General features: G+C 44.6%; 1 protein-coding gene across 2 annotated transcripts; it reads left to right on the forward strand.

The window, feature by feature from the left end:
* Window positions 1-329: 329 nt before the first annotated feature.
* On the forward strand, window positions 330-24,570 carry PGAM5 (PGAM family member 5, mitochondrial serine/threonine protein phosphatase). Of its 2 annotated transcripts, none has more exons than XM_075898361.1 (6): window positions 330-631; window positions 10,015-10,193; window positions 14,652-14,777; window positions 18,090-18,178; window positions 20,750-20,883; window positions 22,853-24,570. In XM_075898361.1, the coding sequence occupies exons 1-6, from the start codon at window positions 411-413 to the stop codon at window positions 23,001-23,003; spliced, it is 900 nt and encodes a 299-aa protein (XP_075754476.1). In that variant the 5' UTR covers window positions 330-410; the 3' UTR covers window positions 23,004-24,570. The 2 variants fall into 2 exon arrangements, with proteins under 2 accessions (XP_075754476.1, XP_075754477.1); XM_075898362.1 differs by having other exon boundaries at window positions 331-631; window positions 20,753-20,883.
* Window positions 24,571-24,895: the final 325 nt, after the last annotated feature.

The following is a 24,895-nucleotide window of genomic DNA, read 5'->3' on the forward strand; positions in this document are numbered from 1 at the left end:
GAGACGCTACAATGCTCTTCATGTCAGGAAGCGGGGCAGCCCAGGAGAAGGCTGGGGCCAGGGACCAGGGTCCAGATCTGAACTTGGGGCCAGCCACGTGGAAAGGGAAGCTCAGAGCTCTTGGACAAAGGCTGCCTCTTTGTTCTGTGTTCACAACTGGGGCCTTGGGTGCTATTGCAATGCAAATGCATAGGGACACCCCTTCCTGCCCATACGTTCTTCAGTCCCTCCTCTCCCGCCATGCCCTCCCTCTCCTCCCCTTGTCGCCTCTTCCCCCTCCCGGCGGGGCGCGCGCTGCGCCGAGGAAGCGTGTCCCGCGCCGCGCCCCGTCGAGGGCGGAGCTGTGAAGGGGGGGCGGGAAGTGCCGGCTCTTGGCTCCCGCGGAGGCGCTCCCCGGCTCTGCCTCGGCCATGTCGTTCCGCCGGGCGCTGGCGCTGGCCGCCTGCGGGCTGGCCGGCGGCTCCGTGCTCTTCTCCGCCGTGGGCGTGGGCAAGCAGCCGGCCCGTGGCGCCGGCGGAGACGCGGAGGCCCGGCCGGCGGGAACAGCCGCCGCTGGGCTGCTGCTGCCCCCCGCCCCCAGCCTCCCAGCGCGGGCCGGCGGGAGCGGCTACTGGGACAGCAACTGGGACAGGTAGGAGCGAGCCGCGTCTGCCAGCCGGGGCCGGGGCGTGGCCCGCAGGCTCTGGGCAGAGGGGACCCCGCTGGCAGCGAGAGCCGCCTCCGGGCTGCGCCCCTGGCTCCCCGTCACCGGGCAGACCTGGGCTCCCGGTGAGTCCCTCAAGGGACTTCTCCTTCCGTGTAGGCGGTGCGCACCGGGACCCCAGGTTCCTCCCGCTCCCTGCGGGGGGACTGGCCTTTCCAAACTAATAGGGGCCGAAAAATTGGCTAGAGAAGGGCAGAGCGCTAGCACCTGCCTTTCCAAATTACTTCATAAGTTAAATTATGCAAGTATCCAGGACACGCAGCCACCTCTGGAGTACTGGTGTTTCGATAAACAGCACGATGCCTTTTCACCAGCCTTCCATCCAAACGACTGACACAGAAAAATAGCATGCACAAGTCATAATTACTTGTGTGATCAGTCCTTTAGCCACTGATATTTACACCCTTTGTTTGATTCCCCTTTCTGATCTAAATAAGATACACTGATGAAAGTGAAACTACTGCAGGCCTCTGTGGGATGGTAAGTATAGGTCTACTGGAAAGAGTTTTTAAGAGAATGTGATACATAACCAACTTCACAGCAGAGTGGAAGGAGAAATTAATAACTAATACTCATTGCTTCCTAAAACATTCCACAAACTATACAGAGGGGTCCACTCAGCTGCCATAGAGGTTGCATGTGGAAACTAATAGCTCTTAGCAACTCTGCCTGCTTGCAATTTAAAACAGGAAGTGAAAGTAAATAACTGAAATTTCAAGAGGAACTGCAGATGGGTAGAAATATCCAAATAAAGCTAAAACCCCGAGGTTAAATAATGTTAAGTAATTTGTGTCTTTATAGGGCACAAATATTCTGAATTGCATAAATTAAAAATGTGAAAGGTATTCCTATAAAGTTCTCTCTGTGCTATAGACATACAAGTCATTTATCCTTTTTGGCTCAATAAGGGTATCCTGCTAATTCTTTGGAATAGGGAGATTGTGAACTCCCAAGTGCATTCAGTATCAGAAATTGCAGTCGTTAACCTGTTTGGATTATTCAGTTTTTATTAAGGTAATCATTTTGTTTAAAAATTATTTTAATATTTTATGTAAAAAAAAAGCTTACTTTTTATAGTGCTGAATCTATCAGAATGCTTTTGTGGGTAGCAAGCTTCTGATTATGCATATATCAAACATATGGTTTGGTTAATCTCTGAAACTGCAAATCAGGTTTAGATTTTTTTCTTTAATTCTAATTTAATTTGGCTACACTCTCTAGGGACCTGACTCTATTCAGCTAATGACTAACCATCTGTATTGTTTATTATAATAAATTTATTATAATAAATACTCTGCAGTTAAAATGGGCAAATATAAGTATCAAGCTTTTAGCTCATTGAGTCCCTGTCTGGAGGAATTATCTCTCAAGAGAGATTTGTCTGCCAGACTCCAGTTTAATAACAGTAAATCCAAACTAAAGACCTAGCAGGCTGTTTTGATTGTATAATATTTTAGAATCAAAACATGCTGCATTAATACCATCTAATGCGCTAAAGATGGTGTTAGATAGATGTCATTTAAAAATCTCAAAGCAATAAGGCATAGTTATTTTTAGTTACCTTAGAGGGCCAAGGGTGTGGGTGCATGTGGCCAAATTGCATATCTGATTTTTGTAGAATTCATGTGCTCATTAATCTACATAATTATTACCCATATTTACTTCTGTGTGCAATTGAAGTTTATTTCTAATACTTCAGTCAATCTTGCTCCTTTTAACTAGCAGTTTATTTAACTATGTAACAACAGTAGCACACTGAAATCAAACTTAATATACCCATTAGTATGCCATCTCCATGACCCGGGGGCCTTCTTGCAGTGCAGCAAGTAGACCAATTTATTCCCAGTCCAGTCGTGGCTGCTGTATTCAGACTTGCATCATAAAAATCAGATGTGAACTTTGTGATAAGGCCATTTATTTACTGTAATGACCTTAGTTGACACCATAGGAAATCATTTGAGACAGACCTCAAAGCAGCTACCATTGGTTACTCACTTTGCTAACTTGAATCTCTAGCCCATGTGAATAATAACCAAAAAATAAAGTACAGTGGCAAGTTATGCTCCAAAAGCAAACTGTTTTGAGTGAATGTAGGAGAATTGTGGGACTTAAAATCTATTTCCTAATGGACAAGCCCTTTCAGACATGAAAAAGTCTCTCCTTCCTCTCTGTAAGTTAAGATACTGAACTCTGGAGATTCAGGTTCAATTCCTAGGTCTGTTATAGACATTCTGGGTGGCCTTAGCTATGTGACGTGTTATCTGTTTGTTGTCCGTCTGTAAAGTGAGTCTAGCACTTCTTTACTCCCGCCCTTTTGCCATTTTAAGTAACTAAAAGGAGGAGACACTAGAAAGCTCTGAATTTTTATTTATTATACTTAGCACAAAGGCGATTTCTGATTTTAGTTGAGTCCTCTAAGTGTTACTACTATCCTTGAGATTTCAACTTATCTCTATTTCTGAAGATGGGGAAATGACTTGTTGAAAAAGTACATATTTTTGTGGCAATATAAATGTGAGATCTAGATATTTTTTGCTGTTAGCTGATCAGACATTGTCTATTGGTGGGATGAGTGAATAGCCAAGTTAAATGCCACAATTTGAGGAGCTGGTTTAAATACTACATTTGCATTGTTTGATATACTATTCAGCGCACTAACATGTGATAAGACGTTCATTAGCTTGTTGCTGAAATGGCAACCCTGCTGCTTATTTGCAGTTTGTTTTGTTCCTAAAAGCTCATACATCAGGGTCTCATGCATGGGGTCATGAAGAGATTCCCCCACCTTCAGTTGATTCTGGGGTTTTGTTTTGTTTTGAATAGTCTTCTTCAGAAGGACCAGGGATAGCCATGGCCAGCAATGAGGCATTGAATAGAGAAGGCCAGAGTACTCAAATGGCAATGAGTATTCTCTCAGGTGCTTAGATGGCTGTTTTTTATCCCTGATGTGCTCAAAGTTGAATTTATTGCCATGTGTGTGATGTCAGGAAAGAATTTCACCATCTACAGTGAAACCTCTGTTAACCAGAAAACTCTGTTAACCGGCATTGCCCCCAGCCATAATACTGTCACATCTTCAGGTGCACAGGCCTGGCTTGGTTTACCATGATTGGCTTAACAATTTTTTATTTAAACAGTACTAATCATCTTTAACTCAAAATAGAAATGTGAGATCAACTGCCTCACACTACAAAACTACCAGTATCAAAAACTTGAGTTTTACTATTATTATCCACTGGTTTTTCTTAGGTTGATGGGACCATCAGATAACCAGAACTTTTAGATAGCCGGAATGCCCTAATCCCTGAGCATGCTGGATAACACAGGTTTTACTGTACATTTGTTGTTAGTCTCTAAGGTGCTGCAGGACCATTTGCTCTTAAGTTTTTCCCAGGTCAGATTGGCAGTGATCTTGGGATTTTTTGGCTTCCTTTGCAGTATGTGGGTGCAGGTTATTTGCCAGGATTGTCTGGGAGTATCTCAATCATTTCATGCCATTGTGTGGGCTTTGGGCACTGAGGTGATGTGGTTCCTTCCTATCTCTGCTTGTGGCACATAATAGTCTAGTTTCCTTAGACTGGGATACTTGGGTCTAATCTCAGTTGTGGTGGTGGTGATGACTAGGGATGTTAAATTGCAGGTAACTGACTAATCGAATAGTCAATGGATTTTGCATCAACTGTTTGACTAGTTGATAGAGCGTCTCCACCTCTGAAGTGTATAAACAGTCTTAGGGACTCCCTACGTACCCCAGGCTCCATGCGGTGCTGCAGCTTTGAAATGCTGTAGAGCCCAGTGTCAGGCTTCTCCTGGCATTTCAAAGCGGCAGTGCTGCAGTGGAGCTTAGGATCACCTGGGGAGTCCCTAGCTGATACTGGGCTCCTTGTGGTGCTGCCACTTTGAAGTGCTGCAGGAGCCTGCCACTTTGAAGTACCCTCTTCTTTTCTCCTCCCTGCTTGCTGCCTCTTTCTGACAGATGCAGCAAAGGGGGGGAGGAGCGACTAGTCGACAAACATTTACTTATTGGATAGTCTACTAGTCCTTCACATCCCTAGTGATGATATGTTGTATAGAGGAGGTTGACAATGTTGGCCTCTGTGATTTTAACTCAGGGGTGGTCAAAAGAGTCTCCACAGGCCAGATCCGGCCCACCAAGTGGATTGATGCGGCCCACGAATGCCCTGCTTCCCTAGAGATGTAAAATCCCGTTTAACTGGTTAGCCAATCATTGTTAATCAGTTAACCAATTAAAAGGGGGTGCCTGCTAGGGATGTTAAATATCAGTTAATTGAATAGTCATGTAACCTCATGAATTATCAGTCAGTGTGCTCTGGCCTCATTCCCAAGAAGACCCCAGCCACTCTGTGCTGCTGCCACTGTATCAGAGACAGGAGCATGGGGAGTCAGGTGGGAGCTGGTCTGTAAGAGGTGCCAGTTTAAAAACCAGCTCCCCTCATGGACTGACTGCCTGTCACTCTGCGCTGCTGAGGTAGCGGTCCAGGGTGGCAGCAGCCCTCTGTCTAGGGGATGTTCTGAGCTTATGGACCCCGCATGAGTCAGAACTGACATGTGCTGCCTGCCTGGCTCCTAATATGCTTTAAATGCAGAGCCGCATAGAACTGATCTGGGTTGCTGGCCTGCCTGATAAAAAAATGCATTGGCAGGTGGGATGGAGTGGGGGGAATGTGTGTAGTCTATAGCATTAACCAATAAGCTTTTGCTTATCAGTTAATCAGCTACATCCCTAGTGCCTGCTGCTGGGCTGGAATGCCTCTGCACTCTGGGCAGGCAGGGAGTTTCATCAGTCCCATCTGTTAACCTTAACTGGTAGTCCCATCCACTAAGGGTGACCTTCACGTCCCTAGCTAGCTTTAAGTCAATCGAGACCTGGAAAAATGGGGGAGTGGCAAAGTCTCTTCCCCTCTGCCAGGGGTGCGTGATGCTTACAGTGAACAGCTGTTGTGAACTGCCATCTGTTCAATCTAGACATATCACACCCCTTGCAGAGCGGGGACAGGAAGCGAGAGACTTCACGCACTCCCCCGCCTGTGAAGTCTCCTCCCACCATTCAAGGGGCATGTAGTGCTTAGAGAGAACTGCCAGCTATTTAGAAGAGCTGGCAGTTCTCTCTAGGTGCTGGGAGTGCAAAGACATCAAGTGCTCCCCGCACCCCCAGGCCAATCAGGGTCTGTGGGCAGGGGAGCACAGAAATGTTCTGGCCCCGCACCTTCTGCCAATTGGTCAGTGTTTCTTGGAAAAGTTTACTTTTGCAAATTTGATTGCTTTCCCCACAGGAGACCTCCTAATTCATGCTTGTGATAATGAGCAGAAACATAATTGCCACAGTTTTCAAGGTTAGTTTTTGAAGCTAGAAACTACAAACTAAGAAAGAATTAATGCATATTAATTCCAATAAGCTTTTACATGAAATTTGAAAACACTCTATTGCAGTAAACATAGACTAGATCTAAATCTGGTTCTCTAAGAACTACATTGTCTAAATAAGACTGACTGTATCTCTACTCCATTTAGACTGTTACTTTTTTTACCTGAGAGTTTCTATTAATGGAAAATAAGATTTCTAGTTATTAACGTGCAGAAAAAAAATCTTATTTCAGAATTATCATGCTTTGGATTGTTTCCCATAGTTTTGCTTCAGCTTCTTAAAGCTGCTTAAAGTTAGTGCTTTACGGCAGTATATGACTTGGAGTCGTCTTAGAGAGGATTGGAAATTTTTTTTTTGAGTCTCCTACAGATAACATTTTTTTATTAATAAGTACATCATCAGAAATTTGCCTCTTTAAAGATGCAACATTTGGGAGAAACCAGAACACCTACTGCTGTTGCTTTTTAAGGCATCAATTGCTTTATGGTAGTAGAGTAATTCCTCGCTTAACACGTGCCCGCTTAACATGTTTTCGCGGTAGCACAATTTTTTGGGGGGGGGAACATTTTTCGAACAACATGACCCGTCCCCGTAATAACACAATTTTCCCTAGGGCCAGCTGGTGGCCGGCAGCTGCGTGAGGCTTTCCCTGCAAATCAGCAGAGGTTCTCCGCTTGCCGTGCTATTGCCTGGGGACCCCCTCTGGCTGAATGCCTCGCTCCCTCTTCTCCGCCCCCTGCCTGCAGCTGGCGGCTGGGTTTCCCCAGCTGGCTGGTCACTGGCAGCTGCGTGGGCCTTACCCTGCCTCCAGAGGTTCTCTGTTTGCCGTGCCATTCCCCGGTGACCCCCTCTGGCCAGATGCCTCACTCCCTCTTCTCTGCCCCCCGCTTGCGGCTGGGTTTCCCCAGCTCGCCGGTCACCGGCAGCTACGCAGGGCTTCGTCTGCCTGCTTACAATGTGGCGGAGGTTCTCTGCTCACCGCGCAGTTCCTTGGTGACCCCCCTCTGGCCGGACGCCTTGCATCTGGCCAGAAGGGGTCACCAAGGAACTGCGCGGCGAGCTTTGTCAGGAGGCAGGGTAAGCCCCGGGCAGCTGCCGGTGACTGGCCAGCTGGGGAAACCCAGCTGCCGGCTGAAGTACCCTCCTTTACCCTTCCCTTACCCTTTCCTTCCCTTCCCCAGAGCCAAACACCTCTCCTTCCCTGCTATAACCCAGTCCCCTTTCTCCCCCAACCTTATGTCCCGGTCCCAGCTGTTAACAAATACAGGTTGGAGCTGTAAGAGCACGTGCGCTTGAAACGCAACCCCCACTTTTTCCATTATTTTCAATAGGAAAATTGACCCCGAATAAAATGTTTTCACTTAGCACAATCATTTTCTGAAACATATCTACTGTGTTAAATGAGGAATTACTGTATATCAAAATTGTACTGGGCATTTTATTTTTCTTGTTAGGGATGTTAAATTTAGATTAATTAATCCAATAGTCGATGGGATTTCCATCGACTATTTGATGAGTCTATAAGGGTGCCTCTGCCTTTGCTATAGTTCCAGCACCTATTGCGACAGTTCAAAAACAAAAGCCCTGCAGGGAATATGGGGCTAGCGGGAGTCCCCCACTGGCTTCATGCTCCTGCAGGGCTTCTGCTTTTGACATATACAAAAGCCCCATGCAGGATTATTTTTTAACTTGCTCCTGTATTTCAGAGCACTTTATTTCCACCTATTTCAGTATTTTTGCACTTTTATCCCAGATCTTGCAAATTCCTCCTGAGAAACCGATTCCACCAGGCTGCTGTCCCCCTCAAATGGTCAGTTAATATATTCTCTATATAAATAGAATCTAGACATATTTTTTTACCATTAAAATATTTTAAAAAAAAGTTTAATGCATGTAAAATTCTTTAACTCCTGCTATAATAGGTATCAAATTCTTCTATCTCTTGCTTAAACTTAATGATTAAACCCTTCATTTTTTAAAATTCCTGCAAATTATTGAAGTCTGTCCTTTTTTTGACCACCAGTTGCTCCTAAAACCAAGAACATTGCTCTTGCTCTCGCTATTATAGCAGTAGTGTGTAGGAGGATTCATCAGTGGTTGATCTTGGATATGTAAGTGACAGCCAGTGTATTGCAGCACCAAGAAATGGATTACTTTATGCTCAGCTGAATTTTCTATATATCTGAATAGTATTTTTAAAATTAATTGAGCCATATGTCTAATTCTGTCTTAATTTAGCATAGTAGCATATCAAAATTAGGGATGTAAGTAACTAGTTGACTACCCAGTACGCATATGCTTATCAGGTAGTCTAGTAGTGACTTGAGTAGTTGCTTCACTCTCCCTCACTGCTGCCTCTATCAGAGAGAGGCAGCAAGAGTGAGGAGGGAGGGAGTAGGAACCTGTGTGTGGGGAGCCAACTTAAAAGCTGTTTTTCCCTCAGTACTTTCGCCATATGGTGGGGGACAGGGCACTAGCTGGGACAGCTGATTCCCTACTTATTCTCAATTCCCCCACTACACCTCTGCACCTAGTGACTCCGTACGTTTAAAAGGCAGAGCTGCAGTGAGGTTACTCGATTAGCTGATTAAATGCAATTTAACATCCCTAATCAAAATAGGTAAAAATAGAGTAGGATACAAGAAATGTTTAGACCCGGAGTAGAGAATCAGATTTCTTGATACAATGTGTCCCCTAACCAATGCTTCCATAAACAAGATCAATGAATTAGATATCTATACAAAGGATTTTGTTTTCCTGGTACAGGTTGCTATGTGTCAACATATTGTTGGCATTCCTGCTTTATTGATGAGCGTAGTGTTTCCCAATTTTATTTGGCCACGGAACCCTTTTGAACTTGAAAGAATTTTGCGGAACCCTGACTGACTGCGTGTGCAGCACAGAGTAGTGACATCATCCCCACTTTCTGGCTAAGCTGGCATTACACAGGGACACTTATTGTGGCAAACACAAATGAAAATTGTTTTCAATAAAATTGATGAATGAAAATTCCATTCCATTACAATAATTCAGGTTGTAATGGAATTTTCTCGCGGAACTCATATTTTCACTTCGTGGAACCCCCAGGGTTCCATGGAACACCATTTGGGAAACACTAGGCTAGAAGCTAGAAATGTACTTTTGTGTTAATCATAAGGCAAAAATTGATGTTAGGCTGTCTAGAATTAGCATTGACTGAGTTTTCTTAGTTAAATGATTTAGTGTGTGAATCATGTTTTTGAATGTGTTACTCAGCTACCCCTACTGTTGAACAATGTAATGTGTAAGCTTGGGAGAGCTGATCCAAACTAACTTACACACTTAAAAATCAAGTATGGAATAGAGTTTTGCAAGATTGGACAGGTAAAATTCAGCCAAACATTAATCTTCTATTCAGATTTATTTTTCTCTAAGCATAAAATAGCATCTACAATGACATTCACACTCCAATGGAAACCCAATGGTAACTACTGAATAGGCAAGAGGAAAATCAGTAATCGCATTTTAGATGTGCTTTTCCTTTGCTTCTCTCCTCCGGACTAACAGAATTTAAGTTGAATGTACATTAGTGTAGGCCGTAAAATCAGAGTATGGCTTCATCCCTTACCAATATTCATTGGGACTTTATTTTCTGAGCTCTAAATTACAACTATAATATATTCTGGCTAATAGGTAGCATGAGTCTTCGGTAGGCTGGTGATGCTAGCTTGGCTTCAGCTAGATGGGGTGTAAATCTCTACAATGGTATGCAAGTTCTGGGGTATTTGAGAAGAGTTAAAATGTTTGATCAAATGTTTGCTCACATAATTGGTGAAAAGTCATTTGATCCGTCAAGTACTGAAATCAATTGAGGCAAGAATCACTGTTTCTAACTTTCCCATGCTTTTCTCCCACACATTAAAATAATTTCTTTTAATATTTTTAGACGTGAACCACTGGCTCTTATCAACCTGAAAAAGAAAAATGAAGAGACTGGGGAAGAAGAGCTTGCTTCTCGCCTAGATCACTGCAAAGCAAAAGCTACCAGACACATATTCCTTATCCGCCATTCTCAGTACAACTTGGATGGCCGGATTGATAAAGACAGAACTCTCACCGAACTGGGTATGTGTGATTAGGATCTTACTTGATTGTTCAGTTTCTTAGAGAGAGACGTTATTGTCTGTCACTAATCTTATGTAAAATCAACCAGTTCTGCTCTGGATCCTGTTGCCAACTAGGGATATGAATGATTAGTCGACTAGTTGCTCTCCACCCCCAACACTGTCTCTATCAGAAAGAGGCAGCGAGGAGAGAGTGCTTCCAAGCATCAGTGCCGCGTGGGGTCTGTGGTCAGCTAGGGACCCACGCTGACTCCAGGATCCATGCTAGGCTGCTGCTTTGAAACACTGCAGGAAGCACAGAGATAGTGGGGGACTGCTTGAGTCTCCTGCTGGCCCCGGGCTCCCCGTAGCGCTTTCACCTTTGAAGTGTAGCAACAGCCCTGGGGAGGCACCCTTATCAGTTAATTGAATAGTCAGTGCAGATTGCATTGACTATTTGATTAGCCAAGGGGTCAGATTTCAGATGTGGAGTGCAGAGATTTGACTTACAGGCAGTCCCCGGGTTACGTACAAGATAGGGACTGTAGGTTTGTTCTTAAGTTGAATTTGTATGTAAGTCGGAACTGGTACATATTGTAGGGGAAACTCTAGCCAAACATTTTTTTTAGTTTTGGATAGCATAGGGAAAGGTTAACTCCCCTCTAATGTTTGTTTTGCTGTCTGTTCCCCTGTTCAGAAGATTTCACATCTATTTCTGTCCCTGTGACAAACTCAGGACTAAAGGAGTAACTCATCAAATACCAAACAGCTCTGCACCATGCTTTGAGCTAATAGCTTTATTTCCACACACCACCCAGGGTTCTAGGAGGAGGGTCCTTTTTTGCTAACACAATGAGGCCAGCACTTTGTTTGTTTTGGTGGAGTCTTTGTTTGCCCAGGGAGCCCAGCATGTATAGGGGGAGGAGGGGCGGAGAGGCTGCTTTTGTCTGCTGTTCGGCAGCCTGTTGCTCAGGGGAGGGGGCAGCCTGTTGCTGGCAGGGGGGAAGGGGGGAGGCGTGCAGGATGCGAGGCCGCGGGGGGGGGGCAGCGGGCGTGGGGAGGCACTTTTCCTCTGCCTGGCAGCTCTGTGGGATCCCTGTCCCTGTGGCCAGCTGCTGCAGGCAGAGGCCAGTTGGAGCCGGCCGAAGAGGAGGAGGAGATGGATTCTAGGACCCAGGTGAGCGAGCCCCGGGGACGCTGCTGCGCTCCGGGAGCCCGGCATGTATAGAGGGGAGGAGGGGCAGAGAGGCTGCTTTTGTCTGCTGTTCGGCAGCCTGTTGCTCAGGGGAGGGGGCAGCCTGTTGCTGGCAGGGCGGTGGGGGGGGGGGCAGCGGGCGTGGGGAGGCACTTTTCCTCTGCCCGGCAGCTCTGCGGGACTCCAGTCGGAGCTGGCCGGAGGAGAAGGAGGATCCTAGGACCCAGGTGAGCGAGCCCTGGGAATGCTGCTGCGCATGTGCGGGAGTTGCCTCACCCGGTTCGTATCTAGGGATCCGACGTAAGTCGGATCCACGTAAGTCGGGGACTGCCTGTATTTGCCTCTATGTACGGGTCTGAGTGCGCGTGATACTTTTTAAAGTCAATGATAGTCCTACTTACAACAGCTTCATTAATAAAGAAAGATGCAGATCTTACCTTTTAGTGCAGGGGTTGGCTACCTTTCAGAAACAGTGTAACAAAATTTAACTTATTCATGGATCTGTGTGCCGGTAAGGAGGGGAGGCAAGGCAAGGGCAGGCTAGATACAGTGACCATATTTTCTGAACCAGTTGCAGCTAGGGAGAATGGTTTAATTTTGGATTATTAAACAGATTAAGTATTTTAACAGTCAGGTGTGTCAAACTTCATTTTAAATAAAGTGAAATATTATGTCCAACATACAAAGGTTTCCATGTGTTCCTTGTTTATGGCAGGGGCGGGGAACCTTTTTATGGGTCAGGGGCCACTGACCCACAGAAAAATCATTTGGGAGCCACACAAGTGAGAAGCAAAAAAACTCCTTCAAAAACTCCCAAAAGTCACTCCCAACTGAGATACCTCACTCCTCTGGTGCCCTAGCCTCACAGGACAAGAGGAAAGATAGGGGAGGACTGAGGTTCAGGCTTCCGATAGATCAGATTTACTTTTTGGGGGGTTCTGGAGCAAGTGGATTTATGAACCTCTGTTAGACTCTGGAGTAGGGACAAAAATTAGGGGTTCAGTGCGCGAGACAGGGCTGCCAGCTAGTAGGATAGGGATGGGATGCAGGATCTGGGAGGGAAGTGTGGTGCAGAAGCGGGGGGAGAGTGTGTGAGCTCTGGATGGGAGGTAAGGTGCAGAAGTAGGCTGGGAATAGGGTGTCTGGCCATGTAGATGGAGCAGCAGCAAGGGAGGGTCCAGTGTATGGCCAGGAAAGAGGGTGCAGCAACAATGGAGCAGGATGGGGTGTCTGGCCAGTAGGGAGGGTGCAGGAACAAGGGAGAGGGTGTCTGACCAAACTGGGGATGTGGGATCTTGGTGTGGGGAGGGGAGTGAGAGGATTGTGGTGTGAGGGGGGGTAGGAGGGAGGGTCTGGGCACGAGTGGGGACCTTACCTGGCTTTGTGCCCCCTTGCAACAATGGCCATAGCCACATTGTTCTGGGATGCCCCGAAGAGAGGTCCTACTGCAGCTGTCTAGCCCCACGTGGTCCAGGGCCCTTCATAGGACCGCGTGGCCATAGCAGAAGTGCCTCTGGTCCCAGCCGAGATGCTGCTAAGGAACCTCAGCCCCAACACTGTCTCCTCTCACTGCAACCTAACCTGCTACAGGGAGGGGTTTCTACATAGTTTATTGTGAAAAAAAAACGTTTTGATTGTGGTCATGAAAATATCTAAATAGAATTTCATGTAGCTGTTAACTAGATTTTTTTTTCCACTGACTTTGTTGTGTGTCTTCTGTTAGAGTACTCCTAATTACAGAAGCATTACATATGCTCCTTGTTTCATCCTTATCTCTAATGAATCTGCTGGGAATTATGTTGTTAAACTCCCATTTGTTGAGCTGAGAAAAATACTCTGTATGCTGATACCTAAATTGCTTTGTATTTGGCTAATGCATATGTCTGGATATAAAAAATAAGTAGCACTGACTAGAATTCTGTAGTTGTTTAATCCAAAAGGTGTTATGAACACCCTGATGTTTTTATACCTTTATTCTTTGAAAAAGCAAGAATTTTCCACATGTGGTCCTGCTTCTTGTATTGAAATCATAGTGCTAGATGTTAAAACTCAGGAAGAATCCACCTACATTCTTCATGCTCAAAAGCAAATTTGATTAAAGGTGTGACACTAGTAAATGGATGATTGAGACAGTAACTGATTAGAATGCAAGAGTTTTGCCTTGACTCTCAAATTGTCTGGCATATATATTTGGGCAAGCAACTTCAACCATCTACCCTGCTATCCTATGTTTAATTAAAATTTAATTACTCTGGGACAGTAAGTAAGATCTTATCCTCTTCTTCAGATAACATCTTATCCAATGAAGCCTAACTGGTGGATAATGCATGTTTCCATCTAAGCTAACCCATCTGCAGCTATTTCAAGCAGGCCTACCAGTCATGCACATACTCCTTTCTCTGCACTCCTAGAATGTAGGTGTGGTGGAAAGTGACTTGCAAATTGAACACCTATCTGCAGTAACAGTGTGGAAGTGGTTCACCTAGTGGTAGAAGCAAGGACCATGATTAAGGGTGAACTCCTTTCCTCAGTGCCTCCCACTGAAGTGGAGAACTATAAACTAAAAGAACTGGATCTCGCCTAACCAACAGAAATCCCTTCTAGAAATCCCCCCTAGCTTATGCTTATCGGATAGTCAACAAGTCACTTCTCCCTTCCCCCTGCTGGCCTCTATCAGAGGCAGCGAGTAGGGGGAGCAGGAGCCGGTGCTGGGGGGAGCTAGCTTAAAAGGGAGGAGGGGGAAGTAGGGGCACAACAGGGAAATGATGCAAGCAGGGACTGAAGCTGTGGCTGCTTCTGCCTTTGAAATGTACATTTCAGTAGCAGAAGTGCTGCATGGAGCATGGGCGCTTAAGCAGTCTCCCGCTCCCCCTTGTTCCCACAGCAGCCACTTCAGCCTGGTAGCTCTCACTACATTTAAAATGCAAGAGCTGCAGCGTGGGTGGTTCCCAAAGCCGGCATAAGCTAGGACTGCTCAGTCCCATCTCGAACTTGCTCTTGGAGCTACCCTTCACTGCAGCTCTGCAAAGCGGTCCTATCAACTAATCGATAAGCCTGATAACCACATTTTAACATCCTTAGCTGGTGAAATGTGAAATGGAACTTGGCAGCTAGCGAATCTGGTCTCTTGGTGTTGATGTTACTATAAGCATTGTCTCCTGCTGGAAGGAAGGATGCATTACTTACTCTTAGGGTTGGCATAGGATGATGGGCTAACTTTTGTTAAAGATAAAGAGTTTGCAATTTATTTATCAGCAATTTATTATAGCTAATTTCACTGTTAAGGTCGTGAGCAGGCAGAGCTGACTGGGCGAAGGCTGGCAAGTTTGGGATTGAAATTTGATACAATTATCCATTCCTCTATGACCAGAGCAACAGAAACCACTAACATAATCAGCAAACATCTTCCAGGTAAGAGGGTTTTGATAGCATAATGCTATCTCTTGCTTATGTATCAGCTTTTGATTTGTAATGTTCAGTTGAAATGTAGCCTTTCCTAGACCGCATTGCGCTTTTCAAATTCACTTTTAATTTAAAAAGGAATTTAAAAAGTCACAAAGATTAATACAAATGAAGCAGAATTAAAAATAAATAAAATTGAGCTGACCCTTAGTAGTAAATATCTCAGTGTCTTACTGTGTAGGAGATCTTGTGAGTTTGCTTGTTGTACAGGCAGTCCTCGGGTTATGTACAAGATAGGGACTGTAGGTTTGTTCTTAAGTTGAATTTGTACGTAAGTCGAAACTGGTGTCCAGATTCAGCCGCTGCTGAAACTGACCAGCGGCTGACTACAGGAAGCCCGAGGCAGAGTTTCTCTGTCCCGGGCTTCCTGGAATCAGCCGCTGATCAGTTTCAACTGCAGCTGAATCTGGATGCCTGGGACAGAGCAGCTGGGTTGCTGCCAGGTAGGTCCCCGCAGCGCCGCACCTCGGCGCTGTGGGGACCAACCCGGCAGCACCCCAGCTGCTCTACCCCAGGTGTCCCCAAGTCAGCTGCTGCTGAAACTGATCAGCGGCTAATTCCAGGAAGCCTGGGGCAGAGAAACTCTGCCTCGGGCTTCCTGTAGTCAGCTGCTGGTCAGTTTCAGCAGTGGCTGACTTGGGGACGCCTAGGGCAGAGCAGCTGGGGTGCTGCTGGGTTGGTCTAGTAGCACCGCTCCTCGGCACTACTGGACCAACCCCGCAGCACCCCAGCTGCTCTGCCCCAGGCGTCCTGATTCAGCCGCTGCTGAAACTGACCAGCAGCGGCTGAATCAGGACGCCTGGGGCAGAGCAGCTGGGGTGCTGCCGGATTAGTCCAGTAGCGCCGAGGAGCACTACTCTTCCCCAGGCATCCGCGAGAAAAGCCTGGTCTGCCAGCAGACCAGAGAGACGCGGGCGGCGGGACCGAGACGCACCGCGGTCCCGCTTCCCGGGTCCTCCGCGGCTTTTCTCACCCCGGAGGACGGGGGCGGCAGGACTGCGGCGTGTCTGGGTGGTCCTGCCGCCCGCGTCTTCCGGGGCGAGAAAAGCGCTGTTCGTAAGTACGGATCCGACATAAATCGGATCCGCGTAACCCGGGGACTGCCTGTACTTTCAGAATGTTTAAGAGGAAGAGCTGTAGGAAAGCCTACAGACTGCCACAGATTTATGCCTAGCAATGCAACTCTCCTGACAGGGAGAGAATGCTAACTATCGTTTCTACAAGAACATGTTGGAATGAATACAGGACAGTGTTGTGACTGGATTAGCCAATCTTGTATGGAAAGGGAATATTGGATGCCACAATGTGCAGTGCTTACTACTTCAAATTAAAGAAGAGGAAGGAGGGGCATACTGAAAGATTTTGTTGGATAAACATAGCAGCTGCTCTGAGGGGTAGTTTCGCATCCACTGTAGATAGTAGTGGGAATATATGTTCTTCGGGTGATGTCCCCATATGGGTGTTCCACTGTTGCTTTAATCTCTCAGATTCTCCATCACATTCTCTGATGGAGTTAAAAAAGGAAAAAGAAACCAACAACAACAAACAAGGGATCGGAGGGGGAAGAACAGTAGGGCTGTCCGAGTCCAAAAATCACTCAGCATGCCCTCCCCCAATGAGTTCAAGAAATGTATAAAGTGCATTCCCCCTCCAATCCTTTGTTGTTGGTTTCTTTTTCCTTTTCGTTTTTTTAATTCCGTTTGGGAGTGTGATGGAGAATCTGGGAGATTAAACTAACAACAGTGGAGCACCCACAAGAGGACTTGAACAATTGTTGAGGAGGACTTGAACAGCTGAACACCTTCAACAGTTGTTACTGCACAAGGTAACTTTCTTTTCCTAATTTTGGAGTGAGGTTGGTGTCAAGAAAGCCCAGATTAATTCTAATCCCTCCCACTGAACTATGGGAACAAAAATCCCCCATGATGATCAGACAAAATCTGACATACCTCCTCTTGGTTTTATAAGAACCTCTCTATTAGTGTTGCAAGGTGGACTTAATTGCGCTTAGATGTGGTTCATTCAAAAGAGGAAAAAGGGAAGATGAATGGACTTTTAATCTTATAGCAATCCTTGAATGCAGGTCTAATAAAATAGAAAGCATGCTTAAAGCAGAACAAAGACTTTCCTTCTAACTAAAGGAGGCTACGTTACAGGGAGGTGAACTTTTTAACATATATACAGGCAGTCCCTGGGTTACATGGATCCGGGTTACATCGGATCCCTACTTACAAACGGGGTGAGGCAACCCCGCACTAGCTGCTTCCCCCCAGCAGACCAGGGAGACACGAAGCTAGCGCCCCCCTTCCCCCCCCAGACCAGGGAGCGGCTTTTCTCAGCAGACACCTCAGCTTGAGAATAAAGGACTGAGGGAAGTGAGGTGTGGGAGAATAAAACTGAGCTCTGGAGAAATGTTTGGCTAGAGTTTCCCCTACAGTATGTACCAGTTCTGACTTACATACAAATTCAACTTAAGAACAAACCTACAGTCCCTATCTTGTACGTAACCCGGGGATTGCCTGTATTACAATGGGAGTTTTCCACATGTTGGCTAATCTTTGTTGATCTGACCTTAATTGAGGGCTGCAAGAATTTGTCAATTGGTAGACAAATTATCAAAGATCAGACTGAAGTAACATCTTTCTAACAGACTAAACTTACACACGTAAGAGGTTTCAGAGTAACAACATAATACAGGTTGGACCTCCCAGAGCTTGCACCCTTGAAACCTGACCAGTCCCAAAGGAGGGAGTTTGCCAGACCAGGGCAAGGTCAATTCTACCCCTCTGCTGATGGACTCTGGGTTCTCCTGGGGTCTGTCAGCCCACCCAGCAGGGCAGTAAAGGGGCTCCCTAATTCAGGGATTCTTTAGTTGGATGTTGCTGAAACAGAAAGGTTCAACCTGTAAATGCAGCGCTTCAAAATGCACTAGTGCTTCGGTTTCATGAAGGCGTCCTGGATCAAATATTTTGGCTACCTTAGTTCTCCGTAGATAACTGAGCACATTAGGCTTGGAGAGACTCACTTACATTCTCTGATGGGAGCCATGAAGACTGTAATGTTTAGAATTAATTTTTTGGCTGTATCCTAAAGGTTCCTTCATAGTCTATATATTGAAGTTTGGAATAAATATAAAGGACTTACTTCCTGACTGAAATTGAGGACCTGTTTGCAAACTCGCCTATAAAGTGGCTTTTCACACTGAATTGTGAGAAAATGAGCTATTAGAATTAATCTGAGCTATCTTCACTTTATTTCCAGGGGTAAAAAAAATTAGCACTGATCTGCTGAGAGAGGGAGCCCCTATAGAACCAGACCCTCCAGTATCTCACTGGAAACCAGAAGCTGTGGTAAGTTTGTTACTTATATATAAATCTGTTTATTTCACACCATCTTTAATTAACTGTACTTTGTTCATGTAGTTGTGCAGGTTGTATATTCTAGGCCAGGTGTGGGCAATAATTTTTAATGAGGAACCATTCCAAGACTTTGGCAAGTGGTCAAGGGCCTCATTTCTGTGGATGGAATTTGGGGCCTGGGACAGAGGTTGGGTGCAGGAGGGAGTTTGGGAGAAGGAGTGGGTTGTGATCTGGGGCAGAGGCTTGGGCGCAGAGTCCAGGAGGGAGTATGAGTTCAAGAGAGAATTCTGGCCTGAGGGAGGGGCCCTAGGAGGAGATGCAGGGTCCTGGGTGGGAGTTGTGACCTGGAGGGAAAGAGGAACAGAAAGTTTGGGTGGTGCCCTAGGGCACATAGTTGGTGGGAGATAAGAGGGTGGGCTGGGAGGTACTTACCTATGCAGCTGCCAGTCAGCAGCCCTATAGGAACCTGAAGGCTGCAGTCGCAAACTGCTCCATGTTTTTTGTCTGTTCCGGCAGACTGAAGTGGGGGGGAGAAGGAGGAGGTTTAATTGACTGCCCCTGACACCAGCAACATATCTCAGCTGTGACTGGCCAGTTTCCGACCAAATGGGAGCTGAGATATTTTGCTGAGAGGTGTGACAGAGCACAAAGCCTCCTTCCTCATTCCCACAATAGAATAGCCACATTCAAAGCGGCTGCCACTGGAGGATGCCAGTGAGGCAGCTGTGGGCTACATCCAGCCTGCTGGTACCCTCTTGCCCACCCTTGTCCTAGGCCTTGGATCACTCCATATCTTTTACTAGTGATGCAAAATCCTGCTTAAAATGTTAATTAGTTAAACTATGTTTAACCAGTTAACTTGCCTGCTGCTGGAGTGCTTCCTTAGAGATATGAATGAGTAGTTGATCACCCAATAAGCAGGACCTTATCTGGTAGCAATATCGACTATTCTGTTCCTTCCCCATCCTTGTGTTGTTGCTTTTCACTCTTAAAGGGACAGAGCAGCTGGCATGCAAAGATGCTGACTCATTCTCTGGTGGGTTCCCCCCAGGACTACCTCCCCTCCCTGCTGCCATTCTGCATTCTTAAAGGGACAGAAGCAGCATCCCATCCCATGGGTGTGTCTCAGTACAAGCCCTCCTGCTTGCCCCCTCATTGCTACTCTGTATTTTTAAGGGGACAGAGCAGTGGCAGCTGGTCTGTGGTCTCTCTCATCACAAGCTTCCCCACCCCGCACAACTGCTGCTCTGCACTCTTAAGTGAGACACACTGAAGGATGGACTGCTGCTTCTGTACCTTTAAGATCTCAGAGTAGCAGTGGACGGGGCTGCAGGAGGAGGGTGGGGGCACTTGTGCTGAGACACCCATGGGACCAACTGCTGCTGCTCTGTCCCTTTTAGAATGCAGAGGGGCAGCTGAAGGGCCACAGTGTTACCCTGAGACCCTGGCGGGGGACTAAAGACTTAGCCAGAATCTTTGCATGCGGTCCCTTTAAGAATGTAGAGTGGCAGTGGGGGAGGGAAGGGGGCTTGTGCTGAGACCCAGAAATGAGTGCTGTAGCTGACCTTCCTTAATGACTAGTTGATGAAAATTCCATCGACTACTCAACTAGCAAATTAATCACTACTTAACATCACCAAGTGCCTCCACTCCCATAATGAGACTGAGGGCTCCCCACACCTCTGGCTATGGTGCAATGGGCATGGCCAAATCAGGTGCCAGTTAACCGGTTACCAGTAGGCATCACCTTTCACCCATCCTCTATTTAAAATATTTGTTTATAGATTTAAATTTCCTTTAGTAATCTGGCAATATTCTATTCACTACCTGGACAGGTTTGAGGACTACTTATTTTCCCCTCAAAGATTTATAACTATCTAAGGCTACAGCTATTCTCTGCTGTAAGCTGATGGCAGAGAGCTCTCCTGCTGGCCTAATAGCTCTAGCCAGGGGTTCCCCACGTACCCCAGGTGGGGAACCCCTGGCTAGAGCTATTAGGCCAGCAGGAGAGCTCTCTGCCATCAGCTTACAGCAGAGAATAGCTGTAGCCTTAGATAGTTATAAATCTTTGAGGGGAAAATAAGTACGTGTACCCCAGGTGGTGCGAGAAGCTTGTCAAGGGGATACGTGGAATATTTGATAAATAACTAGATTATCCTAATTGTATTCCAAAAGTAGTAGTGTTAGTGAAAAAAGTTGTGGATTCTAGAGTCTAGAATTTATTTCCTTTCATATTGAATAGGGGGTACAGGAAGGTTTTCTAAAAGCCAAGAGGGTGCAGGGACCAAAAAGGTTGGGAACCCCTGCTCTAGCCTGTGAGCTGGAGTACTTATGCCAGCAGAAAAAAGCTCTCTTGCCAGCACAATACTGTCCAACACTGTGTATGTTGGCATAAATTGTCAGTCAGGATACTGGCTAATTTACACCGTGACATAATGTATGTCAATTGAAGCAGTAGTGTAGCCGCAGCCTAAAGCAGCACCCCATTTTAAAGGTGCTGGTAGCTTCATTGGTTAGTATGATGTGTTTGTGTCTTAATTACATACTCTCTCTTGTCATTAGCAGTATTATGAAGATGGGGCTCGTATTGAGGCTGCTTTCCGAAACTATATTCATAGGGCTGATGCAAAGCAGGAAGAGGACAGCTATGAGATTTTTGTTTGTCATGCCAATGTGATCCGCTACATAGTTTGCAGGTAATTCGAATGACCAAATATCCACCTGCATATTTAAATGTCAAACCTTTAACCTTTTAAAATTGGGTTAGTGCATTGCACTATTTCTAGTGCATTACAGATTAAAAAATCAGTTCGCAGGTTTGATGTGACTAAAGATGAGTGCTTGATTTTTGAGCAACTGTGCTTAACATATGATTAGTAGATTAATCTACAGACATGAAAAAAGGATTTTAAAATTTTCAACATCCTATGCAGAATTAATTCTGCAGTAAAAATGAAAAGACTAGTACAGATTACTGAGAATTGAGACTGGGTTTTTTTTCAAGATTTTATATTATCAGATCATTAATACTGTCACAGAATACTCTAGATTTTTGCACACAACTTTACTGTCAAACATGGACAAATACAAAATGTTTGTAGAGTAATAAACGTTTAATTTTATGCAGGTCTTGGTGACATGCAGGTATTTTGAGGTGGCTTTCAGTTGGGCTCAGTCTTGATTATAATGGAACTAGTATCTTGGTGTCAGCAGTTCAGGACTCCTGCAGCTAAATATATTTTATTTTCCAAAAGCATTTAATGTTTGTGAAAGGGGAAAAAATTCCTTACTGCATCAAGGTGACTTTGGTACTGGGGAGGAACAATGTTAGGTCTTTACCCACCACAGTGTACCAGGCTATTTTTCACTACAAGCTCTGGCCTAACAAATTATTTGTCTTTTGGGCAAGACAGTTGCCATTTACAAGCACCAAAATGTTCACAATATTCTATTCTGGGAAGTAGATACTCTGCTAAAACATTAAATCTGTGTCTTAGTACTAGAGTTTTTAAAAGCACCAGAGAGGATATTAATGTAGTTTACAGCACAACATTACTTATTGGCAATGTAAACTAAGCTATTTTCCCTTCATGGAAGAAAGATGAGATTAGAGCCAGACTACTTTTCTGCTCCATCGGAGGAAATTATATCTCATCATCTTCACTGACTTCCTGCAAATCTATGAATTCAATTCATTTTCCTGCCAGGTTTCCTAAAGTTCTCAGTGGTTAATCCCATCTCCTTAATTTTATGTCCTCCTCACTGTGAACCTCAGGCCTTAAATCTTCTCTGCTCAACAACTCTCCAAAGCTGAGGACTCTGTTTAAATTATATTTGGTTCCCTGTCACTCCGTTCCCTCCCTGCTTTCTATTTTTAAGATTAGTTTGATTTCAGCTGCTAAACACTTCTTGCACTCTGTGGAAATCCACAATCTAAATAACTGATATTTGGTCTTGATGTTTGTGGCTATTAATGGTTTGAGCTGCTGCAATTGAAGCTGTATTTTTACATTGACACAGTATTCTAATGTTGCCTCCAGATGTTGTACTATAATTTGTGTCAGTTTGTTAGTTTACAATCACCAACCCCCCAAATTACTTACCTAATTAGAACTGGGAAAGGACTCCTAAATGAGAGCCTCTATATACAATTTGTCCTTTCCTCTAGGAGTATCAGCTGTTTGTTAGCTGCCTTTCCCCTGAAAATCTTTCACTTCTAGGAAAGTTAACACAATACCATATACCAAAGTTGAAACCTTCTGCACTGGCTCCATGGTCTTGAATCTTGAGCAGTTGTCACCTGTTTATTAGGTTACTCAAAACACTCCTGGCAACATGGATACAGGGTTTTTGAAGCTTTTGATGTCTGTTTGAACTAATCCTATCTACGTTAATCATATCCATCTGTTACACTATTACAAAAGCCTGCTGGGGTCCTGGATCCAAAGCCATATATGCTTTCATTTTGAATTTATAGCTGCATCTGCACAATATGAAAGACAGTATTAGGCACAAATTCTGCATGTGAGTTGCTTACTGTACAGATTGATGGCTCTGTTTATTGTTCTAGATTAAAAAATTATATACAGTAGTGTTGTCAGATGCATGCTAATTTTCATTTATGCTTGTGGATTAAACTGCTGTAATTGCTTTCTTTTTTTATAGAGCATTACAGTTCCCCCCAGAAGGCTGGCTTCGGATGTCCCTTAATAATGGCAGTATAACCCACTTGGTGATCCGTCCTAGTGGAAGAGTGGCACTTAGAACTCTTGGAGACACAGGATTCATGCCTCCGGATAAAATCACACGCACCTGACTGTGCAGGTGATGGCCATCTTGGAGCTGCCTTTAGTCTTGCTGCCCTAATAAATCCAACTACAGTACCACTAAATTGTATTTGTAAATCAGGGTATGATGCAGTTTTAAAGTTGTACTTTAACACCCTCTGCATCCATCACAGACTCAGTCTGCTTTTAAGTCCAGAAAAGAAGACCTTGCATTGCTTCAGCATTCTATGGATTTTATTTTTCCCATTTCATAAAACCAAGTGTGACGACTCCCTGCTCTGAGACGTGGAACAGGAAAAGACTGATAAAAGAATCTTTATGCTTTCAAAAGGTTCAACACATCTGCCTGTAAAGTGAAAATTTCTCTGCTGCCTTCAAAATTTGCTCTAAGAGATGGGATTTTATACTTTCCCTGTACTGGTGCACAAAACAGTACAGGCACAGCAGCAGGTGTCCTTTATCACACTGCACTTGATCTTAAAGATAAGCAACTCTGGTAGAAAAGAGGATTAGATTTTCAGTTAGGTGAGGGAATTTCTCTATATTGAGGTAAATGGTTGAGGTTTGGTGAACGGATTCCTGAGGTAAATCGTTGAGGTTTGGTGAACGGATTCCTATGCTATAGTGGGATATAATATAACTACTGGTGCTGTCCCTTATTGAAATTTATGTCTTTATCAAACAGCGGGCATACCGAAAGGAGGACAGAAACATAGAGCTGTGGTGTTAGAAATATTGGAGAGTGACTGCATTGCTCTCTGCTTGGGAAGTTCATTTCCCTAATTCTGAAAAATAATCGTAGCAACTGTATCTCACAATGGCAGAAGTCTTTTAACTTTCCTTCTGGAGCAGGTACAATGTTTAATAACTTATTCCATAACCTAGTTTTGTAATGCTATTTTGCTCTTAGTCCTGAATGGGGCTTGTAGAAGAGCATTCTGAGGCAGTGATAGACTTGTTGGTGAAGTAGTGCAAGTGCTTACTTATGCAGGTAAAATTTGTGACTGAGAATAAACAGTTTATCTACACTCACTTCCACATCACCCAGACTTCTCCAAGTACCTTTGTCATTGCTTATTGATGCTGTTAATTCATGTCTGCCTTGACACTCCAGTCACTAGTAGAAAGTTGGGGAAAAAATTGTGGTGCTATACTCATTTTATGGCAAATTAATATGGTAGTTAAAGGTGAAATAAGTTTTTGGGAAGTTTTTTGCTTTCTTCCAACATCCAGTCAAATTAGCACAAGGCTCATGCTAAGTAACTAGATATTTATTTTAACAGGATTTGCACTAGAACAAGTTTGCCAAGTTAGTATCTAGAATTTGTCCAAATTATGTGAAGTTTTAAATCATGAAACTCAACACCTAGCAACATATGCAGTTGAAACTAAACTCTCTCCAGGCTGTTTAATTCAGTTGTTAGAGAGAGCTGGCTTAGTTCAGTGAAACGGATTACTAAAGAATATAACTTTGTATATGGGGGGGAAAAAAGGGGAAGGGAATTGTCTTCAGCAATCACTACAGGAAACTGGAATAACTGTCAAATTTTAAACATTTGAATAAAAATGTGTGGTCTTTGTGTAGAATTTAAAGTGTATGTGGACTCAACTAGTCATTCTTACTTTCTAACAATAAAAGTATTTCAGGTTTAGGAGTGTTGTAAGTGAAAGTGAGTATTCCTTGTTATAGGCACAATGGAAAAAGTTGGCTAAATGAGACCAAAAATACAATTTAGAAAATAGACAGAGCCTGGTCCTAATCACCAACAGTATTTACAAAACCATTTCATTGAAACTGGACAAACACCTTATTTAGTTCATGGAGGAACAGCCTGTGAGTTACCTATTTGTTATTTCCTAAATAACAGCTACAAACAAAGCTCTGGATTATCAGCATTGCTGCCATGTTAGAATATGGAAA

The sequence above is a fragment of the Pelodiscus sinensis genome, chromosome 15 (assembly GCF_049634645.1).
Source record: "Pelodiscus sinensis isolate JC-2024 chromosome 15, ASM4963464v1, whole genome shotgun sequence".
NCBI lineage: Eukaryota > Metazoa > Chordata > Testudines > Trionychidae > Pelodiscus > Pelodiscus sinensis.